Source organism: Lycorma delicatula, chromosome 10 (genome assembly GCF_047948215.1).
Source record: "Lycorma delicatula isolate Av1 chromosome 10, ASM4794821v1, whole genome shotgun sequence".
NCBI classification, from domain to species: Eukaryota; Metazoa; Arthropoda; class Insecta; order Hemiptera; family Fulgoridae; genus Lycorma; species Lycorma delicatula.
The window spans coordinates 22,105,285-22,119,324 of record NC_134464.1 but is presented as its reverse complement, the minus strand read 5'-3'; the positions used below and the strand labels follow the sequence as shown (position 1 = coordinate 22,119,324).

Here is a 14,040-nt window from a genome sequence, read left to right as displayed (position 1 = left end):
CGAATGTCTTTCCTAGGACTATAAATGGTTTGCTATGTTAGTTTGTTTTTCTTTAACCTTCTACTATTAATCTTAGCGCTAAAATTGCTTCCCTTGTTCCTATACTTTTTCTAAAACCAAATTTGCCTTCTCCTAACACTTCTTCCATTCTCCTCTCAATTCTTCTGTACAGATTCTAGTTAAGAGTTTTGATGCATGGCTAGTTAAGCTAATTGTTCTGTATTCTTCACATTTATCTGCTCCTGCTTTCTTTGGTATCATGACTATAACACTCTTTTTGAAGTGTGACGGAATTTCCCCTTTTTCATAAATATTACACACCAGTTTGTATAATCTATCAATCGCTTCCTCACCTGCACTGCCCAGTAATTCTACAGGTATTCCGTCAATTCCAGGAGCCTTTCTGCCATTCAAATCTTTTAATGCTCTCTTAAATTTAGATATCAGTATTGTTTCTCCCCTTTCATCCTCTTCGACTTCCTCTTCTCCTTCTATAACACCATTTTCTAATTCATTTCCTTCGTATAACTCTTCAATATATTTCACCCACCTATCGATTTTTCCTTTCGTATTATATATCGGTGTACCATCTTTGTTTAATATATTATTAGATTTTAATTTATGTACCCCAAAATTTTCCTTAACTTTCCTGTATGCTCCGTGTATTTTACCAATGTTAAAAATATTATAAAGGTCTTACTTGTACTTTTGTAGAGGAAATTGTCGATGGAAAACGAAATAAGGAAAACAAGAAAAAATTAAGCAAATAAGAAAAAAAATTTGGTACTTTTACATTAACGGTACTCATATTATTTTAGGTTATGTTTGGTTAGTTAATTTACTTATGATTCGCCAGTACACGTTATCAATATAATCTTTTTTTCTTGTTTAGCTTCCGAAACTGCCGTAAGATATTACTTCAGAGGATGAATGAGGATGATAAATATGAATGTAATTTAAGTGTAGTCTTGTACAGATTCAGGTCGACCATTCCTGAGATGTGTGGTTAATTGAAAGCGAACCACCAAAGAACACCGGTATCCACGATCTAGTATTCAAATCCGTATAAAAGTAATTAACTGCCTTTACTAGGATTTAAACCTTAGAACTCTCGACTTAGAAATCAGCATAATCTAACCAAATATAACCTACGATCGCTAATCTCGACTAATTAACTGTTTTGATTATTTAAATATTAAATGAATTTATATGAACTAATATTTTTTTCCTGGCTCCCATATGAACGATATGTTATGAAATTATTATTTTATAATTTTTTTTTTCAATTTACTTTTAACACTAGCGTTAGATAAATAATAAATACATAATAATAAGAATATTATGTAAAATAATATGCGTGCCGGTTAATGCACAAGTACTAAAATTTTATTTAAGATATAAATTTGGTTGTAATTGCGTGCAAAACGAAAGACACAAATTAATAGATGAATATGACAAGTAATTTTTAGATTGTACAATAAAAGAATTAACACATTATATTTCCAAAAGTATCCTAAAAAATGGAAAGATTTGGTTAAATTGTAAATGTTAGTAGATTTAAATTTTAAAGAAGATTGTCTTAAAAATAACATGAAAAACCTGCAATAAATTGTTCTCCCACTCCACCTCGAGTTTTACCAAAAACTACATTATTTTACCCATCTCACACCAATATACATTGTGCTCCGGGACATATTCATCGAACTTCAGTTACTGATTCAGGACATCAAAATTAGCAAAAAGGTTCATATCGACGTAAGTTCTATTTTACTTTGTCTTCCTTCTGGACGTCATTTTGTGGTTTTCAAAAAAAAATTATTTCTCAGGAACGGGTAAACCTAATTTAATTAAATTTGGCAAATCTCAGACTAGTGTCTTATTCTACAAAATCAAACATTTTTTAAAACGTCATAAAAAATTTAATCTTAATTTTTTTATCTTCAATATCTTTGTAATTATTTGTTTGATAAAATTTTTACTTATTACAAAATTTATTAAGCATTTTATTTTGAACAAAATGACATCTCATTTGTAAAAAACCATTGACAAACAATCGAATTATTGTAGAGAATTAACCCGAATACGTTTGGGCACCGTAATGCAAGCTGATAATTTTTATTAATTTACTATTATTATTTATCATTTAATGGAGGAAATAAAAACAGGCAAAAAATTACTCCAGAAACATTTTAATAATAGTGTGCATTTAGTATAAATTACTGAGTGATGAGGCTTCTTTTAACACTCAGTATTTTAAACAACTAGAATTTCAGTTTTTTCATTTTTTCGGAAAATGTTCAAGTATGTGTGATTTATTCGATTGTCGTAAACAAACAGCCATCTTAAATTTTTCAGCACTCCATCTAAAGGATCAAACTTTACAAATATCGTAGTCATCTGGTTACACTTGGGCCAGCTCTGTGTCAAACCGAGAACTTTCCGAACGACCGTGATACATCCGACTTTTTCAAAACTTTATTTAAATTTCCCTCAATATAAAAACTTAAGTGAATTCGTACAGAATCTTTTTAACTATGGTGTGGTGTTAATATTATTGTACTGAAGAAACTTAGACCGTTAAAAAAAAAACAACATATTTTAAAGAAAAAAATAGAAGGTAAGAGCATTATTATAAGTAGTAATACATTTTTTGTTGTGTACTCGTATTACACTATCGAGGAACAGTTGAGAAAGTAATATATTGCTTGAATTATATATTTCCCGATATAATAAGAAAAAAAAATTCAATTTCAGGAGCAGATGTTCTTTACTAGCCGTTTCACTTTCTCTCAAAGAAGGAAAAAACGAATTGTAATGTGAATAATTACTTCCACTTTTAGCATTCTTAAATATTCTTTAAGAAATCATTATAGGTAATGTGGTTATCTGCTTTCAGGCAGATCCTTCACATTGTGCCCCTTTTCATTCTTCTTTATTCCCGCCTACCGTTTGAGTTCCTTATAACTATTGTTTCATTTTCGATTATCTACGATTTTTTACTATACTCCGGTCTTTTTTCCTACCAGCATTACGTGATACGTCCTGCCCCATCAGATTTCCTTTTTTGAGTTGTTCTGGTCTCGTTCATTTTCCTTATTATATCATTTTTCATTCTGTCTGTCTGATCTTCATCTATAAATATGAGTAAATATATATACCTTATAATTATAGATGCATTGCATTACATTACATTATACCTTCAGATACTCCATTCTAGGTATTTCTACTCGACTGCTTAAAAAAAAAAACTGACAACACAGTTGAAGGACTTTACCATCACATAGCTGAAGCCGCGTTCCAGGAACTGGTGTAGCCGCGAGGCTTACCGCACAAGGTACCGAGTTGACCGACCGATTGAGTTCGAGACCCAGTTACCTGTTTTACACTTTAAATATTATTCATTTATTTAATTCTACCGCTCACCTGTAAAGTCACAACATAGGAGACGACTACAACAGCATGTTTTTGGGGTGGGTGTGCGATTTTGCAAAATCTTTTTTGCAAATATTGTTATTTTGTAATCGTTAAAAAATGTGCTTAAGAAAAATAAGATCTTATTCACCGAGGGTGACCTTCCTATACAGTCTCAAGTTGAAAACTTAATGGCATAATGCCTCATACATAGAAGTAATCTGACCAAGTTTGGTCAAAATCGGTCCAGTAGTTCTAGAGATATAAAGTGATTGAGAGGCCAACACCGAACACACACACACACACACACACACACACACACACACAGAGAGAGAGAGAGAGAGAGAGAGAGACACACACACACACACAGACACACACACACACACACACACACACACACGTACATACGAACATGTACGTGTTCGTAGCATCCGGAAAATTTCCATCCGGTTTTTTGGGTTTCTTATGTATCAAAACGTCAAGATCGGATTTACTTAATTTTTTTCTAATTATTTAAAAAATTTTCCCGTTTCTCTGCGCCACCCTACCTAATATAAATATTCGGCTTATTACTTGTCATTTATCTTTTCTGCCATTATTATATTTTTTATGGAACGTACCCTCCAGGTAGATGTAAGTATTTTTTGAAAATCATTAATCTAACCGATCATTTATTGTAATAGCTTCTCTCTGAAACAGAAAAGTTTGGTTTTATAACAGATTAATATAATCGGTTTAATTGGATTTGAATCCTTCTGTTTTCTTAAGACTATATTGATTTCTGGATTTCAGTTTACGGTACCCGTTCACAATCGACAGATCGACGGGAAAAACTACTACCGTTTGATAAGATTAAATATTTATATTAAGGTGATATCAATCTAACTGTGAAACCACGTGTAATGACGATCGGAGGAAAGCGTTCACGCTCAATTCGTTCCGTCTAAAAATGTTACTCTAATTAGATAGGTCAAACTGAACTAAAGGAAAATTTTAAATATTATTTCATTTTCAGAGGTACGAGAACGAATAAAATGAGGCTGGAAGGAAGTACAGTTAAAGGCAGAGCACTGATTAACGAAAGAGATATGGAATCATTTTACGGTAAAATTCCGTTTTATAATGAATCAAATATAAGCGCTTGCGATTTGAAAGAAATATGTGAAACAGCTGTAAAAGGATCCGAAACGACAGCTAGTTCAGAGGATAGAATGTATTGGTGGATAGCAACAAGGTAATTTGTTAAACAGTATCTTTGTAAGTGAAAGAACGTTAAAGATTAATTCTAAAAATATCTCCCTACAAGAAGTCCTTAAATTTCATTTTAAATCTTTTAGTTGAGTCAACACCTCCCGGTACAATTTCTATATAAAAGATTACTAAGTATTGAAATAAATTATTGTATGAGTAAACAAATAAGTGATTAGGAAATAATAATAATAACAAGAGGAATAATCTACACAAGACCATCCTTTAATTTTACCGTCATAACGATGTGAATTCTAAACTTCAAACTTACTCAAAGATGTAGTATTATGACTAATATAAATATTTCGAAAGCGTACCTTTTTTTTATGAAAGAGAAGGAAAAGGTTTTAAGGAAAATTTTATGTAATCTCTGCCCGATATTATTTTAATTGTTAGATTTCTTCATTGATTTAAATTTCTTATTATATACCATTTACGTCGAATGCAAAAGTTGTCTCTTTTACTACTACTACTACTACTACTGATTATTACAATTTTTTTAATGAATTTCAAAAACATTTCGTAAGATTCTAATAAAATTTTGATTTATTTTTATTTTTTATAGAGTATATTTTTGTATGTTTTTTCGCGCATAATTTTTCTATTAATCCGATTTTTAAATAAATAAATCTTGTTTCAGTCGATGCAATTGCTGTTTGCGATGGTACTGTGGTGTTGAAAAATTTGATTTGGACACCACATGACTTCCTTGTACGTCTATTAAATTACATATAATCATTTTTTTAAAATGAAAAGTAAACAGTAAATTTTACTTCATTAATAACTTCTGATATTTTTTCAAACTTTTTTTTATTGTTATTATTGAATTATTATTTATCGTAAAACCTTATTTTATAATCAGAGGATAACAATTATTAATAAATTAGTTTATTTAGATTATAAAAAAATTTGAAGAAAAAGGAGATGAAGTCTGATTCGAACCGATGTGCCATCCGCTTGTAAGATGTAAATATTTCATTAATTAAACTTTTATTTGGCTATAACTCTGGAACCAATGAAAATAAGTGCCACACATGATATCGTTGAAAAGCTCTCAATAAGGGCTTATTACTACAGTTAAGAAATTGTCCAAAAAAGCCAAAATCCAAAACAAATTTGGTTTTTTTGGACACCTTTGGTTCAGTCGATTGCAATCAAAAGAAGAGGTGCACAACTAAATGTTATAGCAGTTCCAAATCCAATATTTCAACATCCTACGGTTAATCGTTTTTGAGTTATACGAGATACATACTTACGTACAGAAGTCACGCCGAAATAGTCAAAATGGATTCAGGGATGGTCAAAATGAATATTTCCGTTGAAGTCTGAAAACCAAAATTTTTCCTGATTACAATACTTCTTTTCCTTCTTACAAGGAAGTAAAAAAAAGGACACAAACCAACATCAAAAAAGGAGGTTATGTGTTCGAGTCGTATATTTTTTTTTTACGTTTGTTCGTGCATAACCTTTTCCTTATTAGTCCGATTGAAATATATATTGTTGCAATCGACGCAGCTGCTTTTCGTGATGATATGATGATGTTGAAAAAAATTTTTTAGACACAAAAAATCGATCTGAAAATTATAAAAAAAATGTTTCACCTCTGAGCGGGTAAGTAGGGACAGTAAGAATCCTGATCATTAGATATTGTATGGTCTTCTGTAGAACAAATGGTGATTTTCTCCACAAGATATGTAACACGGTTAATAGATATCATCAAAAATCAAGATAGCTTGTCCTAAACCTTTCAGACCCAGTATAAATTATATATATATATATATATATATATATGACAGAGCGTTGCTTTAAATGGAAGTGAAACTTGGACGATCGGAGTACCTGAAAAGAAAAGATTAGAAGCTTTTGAAATGTGATGCTATAGGAGAATGTTAAAAATCAGATGGGTGGATAAAGTGACAAATGAAGAGGTTTTGCGGCAAATAGATGAAGAAAGAAGCATTTGGAAAAATATAGGTAAAAGAAGAGACAGACTTATAGGTCACATATTAAGGCATCCTGGAATTGTCGCTTTAATATTGGAGGGACAGGTAGAAGGAAAAAATTGTGCAGGCAGGCAAGGTTTGGAATATGTAAAACAAATTGTTAGGGTTGTAGGATGTAGGAGTTATACCGAAATGAAACGACTAGCACTAAATAGGAAATCTTGGAGAGCTGCATCAAACCAGTCAAATGATTGAGGACGAAATAAAAATAATGGAAATCTTATAATTCTATATACATGCATTACATTACTTGGTCTTTTGCAGTCTCTCGCAGGGTCGAACAACTAAGGTTTTGACTCGACTTAAAACAAAGTAAATTTGTTTTTTTGTAAATAATTTTTCCCCCAAATCTACTACAGCTCTATTTAAATATTGTAACTTGTACTGTTACAGCCCAGCTCAAAATTAAAGGTAGCATACGTCTTTCTACACCTCAATATCCTTTAGTAGTTTGAAACGTTGTAATAGGTAAATTACAACGTAATCTTCCACCTTCATCTTCCATTTCTGTGCCTATTGTTTCGTCATCGAATTTTATTAACACAGCTTTTGGTAACTTATCCCTTTCCAGTCGGTCTCTTCGTAGTGCAGGCCGTTGGAATTCCTTTACAATTCTCATAGCATTGTTCACTAAACCATCAGAAATCGATATATTACGCCTTAACATAACTCTTGCACCCTCTGCCGATTTTAAATTACGCAACAGGCCACCACAGTAATTGACATCGACCGGAATAACATTCGCGCCGGTTTGGGGGGGGGGGGAGTTCCCCATATTTTGCAACTTCTGGTGATTCACACTCTAATTGTTTGTAATATCATATCAGTCATACTACGATTATATTCATCAACTAATTTATTAGTCGGGAATATTCTTACAGTATTTCCATCTGGAAGTTCGTTTGTTAAATGTACCTTCCTCCTTCTTTCGCAAAATCAATTTCCAATTGGCCATTGTAATGTTACCAAAATGAAAGTTATTTAATAGATCGATGAAATCCATGTCATTTCTTTGTCTCGTGTATATTGTTAGCTCACAAAACAAAAACTGATGCCACAAATTTGTTTCTGTTTCGCATCAAAGAAGTAGAACAAAAACCAATGGCCTTTGACTGGAGGCAGCAGCATTATATCACCAAAAAGCACATTAACTCCATCGAAAAACTCATCGTTATTAATCAGAAACTGAAAATTATGAAATAAATATGCAAAAAAAAATGGAACAGACATCAAAATTCGTTAAAAAGTAAGAAATAATTTCGTCCAAATACTTAATTAATTACTTAGACCCACCTTTGAATCCGCGCCAAAACACATGAACATACCTATGTTGTACTTAAATGGACCTATAGGTAGTGTATATAAAAATACGTAATAATTGCAAAAAAAAAAGCAATCAAAGCACATAAATATGAATTCCATTGAAATAATATCGGTATTTTTTTTCTTTGGTTTTATATATACTCCTCCCCGAGCCGTACCAGGAACATAACATAACTCAGCTCTGTGAAGTGTCGTCATCAACTCAACCTAACCAAGACCCACCCGAATCTTGGTCGTAACAGTTGCCTGCCTCTAACCGGGTCCTTTGAGGGAACCCCAGCCGGGTCTCGATCTTAACAGGTCGAGGGCGACGAAGTCCTCGTGTCTGATCATCATCGCCCATCCCGGCAAGCCCGGACGAACAACGACTCCTCAGGATACTGTCCATCACCCTCTCGCTACCTCGTCGTCCCTGCCTTTGCGCTGTATTATCATTGTTATATATTTTTACACAGCCCTGAATTTGTCGACTCCAGATAGCATGTTCGGTATAATCGTGCCAACATTGAGGGTCCAGTTATTTGTTCGCAGATGCCTCTTTCAACTATCCACCGTTGACACCTGAACACAACATGTTCAGGGGAGTCTCCGCAATACAGGCACTCGAAATTGAGAGCCCTCCTACTGCTCCCGAAAATGTATGAGCGGAAGACCCCGTGCTCCGTTAAGAAGTGGGTTAGCCAGAAATTGAGTTGCCCAAATTTGTGGTCAATCTATGGTGCAACCTGTTTGATTAAGCGGTGGATCTAACGATTCAAAAAAGTGTCTTAGAGATTAATTAAGTATTTGGACAAAATTATTTGTTACGTTTCAGGGCATTTTGATGTTGATTCCATTTTTTCAACAAAAAAAAATTCTTTCAGTAATATTATTGGTAAAGATGTTTTATAATTATTAAAAATTTCTTAAAATAACTAAATTTCAGAACACTATTTCTCAAAACGGTTTGAAGATTTTATTAAAATTTTACAACTTTATTTTTGTGTGAAGTAATAAGTTTTTGTTTTAGTTATTAAACAGAAGATTTTTTTATATCAAATAGGAGGCGGCAATTTTCAGTAATCACGTACAGTGTTATGCCAGTGAGGAGGCAGTGAGATGGCAAATAAAGTTCTACGATTCGTATTGCAGTTAAGGAAAGATCCATTGTATTAGTATATCAAGATAGTTCATTCTAGATACACTTGTTTCTTCGCAAAAAAGAAAGACCCGTAAACTTGCCGTCGGCACAAAAAAAAACATTCATTTTCCGGAAATTTCATTCACACTGCAATATTTTGTGAGGATTCTCTGATCCCCAGATACGCAGATTATGATTTACTTTTTCTATTGACATGAAATGTTGATTCATCACAAAATACGACATAATAAAGGAAGTCTTTATCTTCACGGTGCATCATTTCATCTGCGAAGCTAGCACGGATTCCTTAATCTGTAGGCTTTAGAGCTTGTAACATCCCAACCCCGTAGGGGAAGACATTCGCCTAGTGACGTTCCGGTCACCACACCACCTCCCTCCCCCGTTCCTTGCTCTGTTGGGCTTTAACGGGAGTCGTCTATCGCCCTCTGACTTTTTACATCTCATAGTAATAAGCCTGGCCTCGTTGGGATGCCACCGATGCAAATGCCTCGGTAGACATTTGCATCGGTAATTTAATAACTCAGTTTATGGCCTTCGCTGTAGGCCTCGTGCGGACATCTTGAATGTCCTACTTTAGAGCCTGTAACAGCTGTAAAAACGTTATGGATGTATTTGTAAGCGTTTCCTTAAAATCCCCTAAATAGACATTACTGAAATCGCTAATTCGCGGCTAGCCTTCCTAGCAGATTTTCTAGGACTACGCACAAAAGACTCTTACACGTTCAACATTGTCTTCGGACGCACTCGTTCGTTCTGTACTCTTCCCTTTACGAATACAGCTACTGGTTACTAATTTTTTTTATAACATCGATAATGTCATTGTCACTCGTGGATCACAACGGAACTTCAAACGGAACGACGTTGAACGTTAATTACAGATTCACACTTTGCAGACTGCAAAACATAGGACTCTTTCTGTTGGAGGGTCACTATCTTTGCTAGTAACGCTTTCAAGCGGAAGTTTTTATACACTCGCGGTGCACTGTAACTTTGAAATGATTCTAAAACTTTCTAAAATATTAATTTTGGTAAACCCAAAATTATAAGGCACTCTGTCAATCTATTTATGACTTACATTTCTTTCTTAATAGTTTTTATATATTCACCGCGCTGTAACAGAATTTAAGATTTTTTGTTTTTATCTTATCATGGATCGATCGCTTTATTCCATCTTAGGTAAGAATATTTGAAAGGAATTCATCGATGCGAAAAGTAACATGATGATATAAATTGTATTACTACGTTAACTTGTAGCAGTGAATCATTTTTAAATCGATCGAAAAATGCGAGAAAAAAGATAATGAACGATATGAAATATTTATTTTCATTTACAAAAAGTCTCCGGGTTGATTCTTATAATAAAAATTTACTTAGTAGAAACTACAGCTTAAATTGTTAGCTCAATTTATGCGTATCAATAGAAAATAAAGAAACATATTATTTCAAAAAAAAAACTAACAGTTGTAGGACTTTCCCGTTATGTAGCGAAAGCCGTTTTCCGTGAAAGTCGTGCAACTGTGGGTTGTTTCTGACGCATGGCTCATACACAGATACGCACACAACTTAATCTAAAATATTTGTCATTTTATATAAATATAATAATTTTTCGTTTATTTAATTCAATGATTCTAACCAAAGCGCACGCGCATATCGTATTTAACTCGCGCAGGTATGACAGTAGTAGCGGCGACGGTCGGCACTAACTAAACTAATTTAATTTCACAATTTACATAGAACAAATTTCGCTTTTACGGTCGGCAGACAGGTGTAGCCGCAAGGCTTAACGCACCAGGTACCGAGTCAACCGGACGAGTTACTTTTTTACACTTTAAATATTATTAATTTATTTAATTCTACCGCTCACCTGTGACGTCACAACATAGCAGACGATTACAACAGTTGGACTTCAGTGCTACACTATCACTCCTTGCGGTGACAAGATGTACTATTCATGCAATATGGGCGTTTAAAATATGACCTTAATTACGCGCTCGATATACTGAGAGTGACCTTGCTCTGCAGCCTCTTCTCATTGACCTTTTAAGTACAAAATTTAATGACATCAATGCCCTATATATAAAAGTAATCTGACCAAGTTTGGTCAAAATCGGTGTAGTAGTGCAGATATGATAATTTAGAGGGCGAGACCGAACACACGCAAACGTAAATACGAATATCCGGACATTCGGAAAATTTCCATCCGGATTTTTTGGTTGCTTAGGTGTCAAAACATCAAGATCCGGTGAAAACCGCATATGCCCAAATTGGACCGATTACAATACTTACTTTCTCTTCTGGAGCTGTCTAGACGGGAAAGTAAAATTACAATGTCTCAGAATAACTTGTTAGGTATTTACTGTTACACTGACCGTTTACAAAATAATGACGTTTATCCTTTGTAGATTTATTATCGCGTTTCCTTTTAATTTTAAAAGTAAAAAAAAGGAAATTCGTAATTTGCCAATTTTTCTACAGGTTAAATAAGTTTTAACATTACGTGGCTGTTATCTTCGTAATTTGTCCTCGCGTGGACGGTAATTTAATAATAACCTAGGTTACAGAAGCTACTAAACTTTCTGTTATAGCCTACATACGTGGAAATTAACACTGAACAGTCATCAGTTTTTAAGCGCTCATTATGCTATAATATAAATCCTAAATATACAAATTAACCTGCAGAGAAACAAAATGTAATAAAGTTTACAATTATTCATATTTTTTATTGAGTAATGAGCGATCTAATTTTAGCAATTTAAAAATTATATTTAACCTTTAAAAAAACTCACCCTCTTTGAAAAGTAAAACGGATGAAAGAATTGTCATTATAATTTTTAATGGATTCGGTTGTTAAGAGGAGAAAGGACGAATCGAAGTTATGAGAAAACTTTACTGTAACTGTGTTAATTATCTAACAGACCGGATATCATTTCCATTACTGCTTCTGCTTTTACTTGTTTATTCATTTTTTATCTTTTTAGAAATTGTAAATTTATCTGCTACAATATGTAGAAATTGTATTGTTTCGACTAGTTTATATAAGTGTTAATTGATGTAAAATTATGAAGTTGTTTTAATATTAAAGTGATAATAACTTTTTTGTACAAACAATAAAATAATAATTTATTTATTAGTGTTAATAACACCCTTTCTAGTTGAAGTCAATATAGTATATAAATAGCAGTGTTCGGAACAAAATGAGATAATTCATTTGAAAAACAGAAGCTAAAATAATGTCCTAACCATTCCTTAAGTGTCCAGTCTGTTCCTTTCCAATCCTGGTAGTTATTATAGCGCCTCTTTCGTACAGTACATTCACTACTGACATCCCAAACGACCTCCAAACTTTTCTTATACGTATGTCACTGTAGTATTCTCTTGTTCTAACAAACCGAATGACGTTTCTTTAAATTTACAACAATACACATTAAACTCGAAAAATGCTTTACTGACGCTTGTTAAAATTACACCTTCCTTGTACGTAAGCAGACTGTCCTTCGGTATTCTGTCATAGGAATTGGTGAAGACAATTTCTTTAACATTTTTGATAAGCTTAGGCGACATATTTACGGACAGCTGATACGAAATGCACGCGATGGCATAAAACATAAAATACTGTACTGTAAAAAGGGAGGAAACAACTATTACATTTTTTGGGAAACAATAGCGACCACACTTATACTGAAAGCTGCTTTTACAAGACTTCCGATCTATTTGGATGTACGGTTTCCGTATTTTTTGTTCCGCTAAATCTTCTATAGTAGCAAAACACAATGACTCCGATCGAAATGTTTGTGAATGTTAGCTGACGCCCTTCGGTACGGTGACAATGATTGACAAACGATTGACAATTGATGACGGTGATAAACGAAACGCTTTATATTGATTTACAAGTTCCGTGCGTTAACGATACCTTTCTTCGAGTTTAAACACGTTTCAAGCGAAAAATTTGCCGTCATGATAAAACGATAAAATTTCCCTACAGAGTTAGAAAGCCTCTAAAATAACAATCTTTTTTATTCGAAATTGGGAATTTTGATGCGTAAATTTTATTTTGGTAATCTTGACGATCGGCGTAACCGGTCAGGTAAAATAAAATAAAATTACATTTTTGTAGCTATGACAAATGCCATGACTGACCGGGACTCGAATCCGGAACCTCCGGATGAAAGGCAGAGATGCTACCACTCTACCCTGAAGATCGGGAACGTAGATTTTTAACTAACCGAAAAGCAATAACTTTAGATTTAAAAAAATAATTTTTGTAAACAATTTTTGAGCATTTGATTAGAATAAGAAATGTGTCTGTAATTAAAAGTAATCATCCATGAAATGCTGCATTAGCTACTATGAAGAAGAAAAAGTATTTTAACGTCACTTAATAAAATACATTACATGGATTATTTTTGGATTCTTCTCACAAGGTAATATGTTGACTAACCATTTTCTTTCGATAATCATTATGTACGCTCTCTGTAGCGAAAAATATTAAATCATACATTTCTATTATCGAATGTCGTATCATCCACGATTAATAATAGCGATTAATAATGGCTATTTTCAAAAGTATTAACAACAGTTTACTCGGTTACCGATCTGAGCATGTTAATTTTTTTTTTTTTACTTCCTTGTACAAAGTACATTATGATCGCGAACAAACTCGGTTTTCAGGTTTCAATGGAAATATCCATTTTGACTCAAAAACTCAAAAACGATTAGTCGTAGGATGTTGAAATTTTTGATTTAGGACTGTTATAACATCTAGTTGTGCAACTCCCCTTTTGATTGCAATTGACTGAACCAACAGTGTCCAAAAAACCCCGAAATTAAAAAAAAAAATTGGATTTTTGACTTCTTCTTAACTGAAGTCATAAGCCTCATTGAGAGCTTTTGAACAATATATCATAAGTAGTACTT

General features: G+C 33.2%; 1 protein-coding gene across 1 annotated transcript in view; it reads left to right on the top strand.

Annotated features, from left to right (window-relative positions):
• Positions 1-14,040, top strand: part of LOC142331769 (uncharacterized) — a 46,735-nt gene that overhangs the window by 28,592 nt on the left and 4,103 nt on the right. Inside the window, exon 3 of the mRNA XM_075377852.1 lies at positions 4,427-4,645. Coding sequence (XP_075233967.1) covers positions 4,427-4,645 — 219 coding nt within the window. The remainder of the gene's footprint in view (positions 1-4,426; positions 4,646-14,040) is intronic.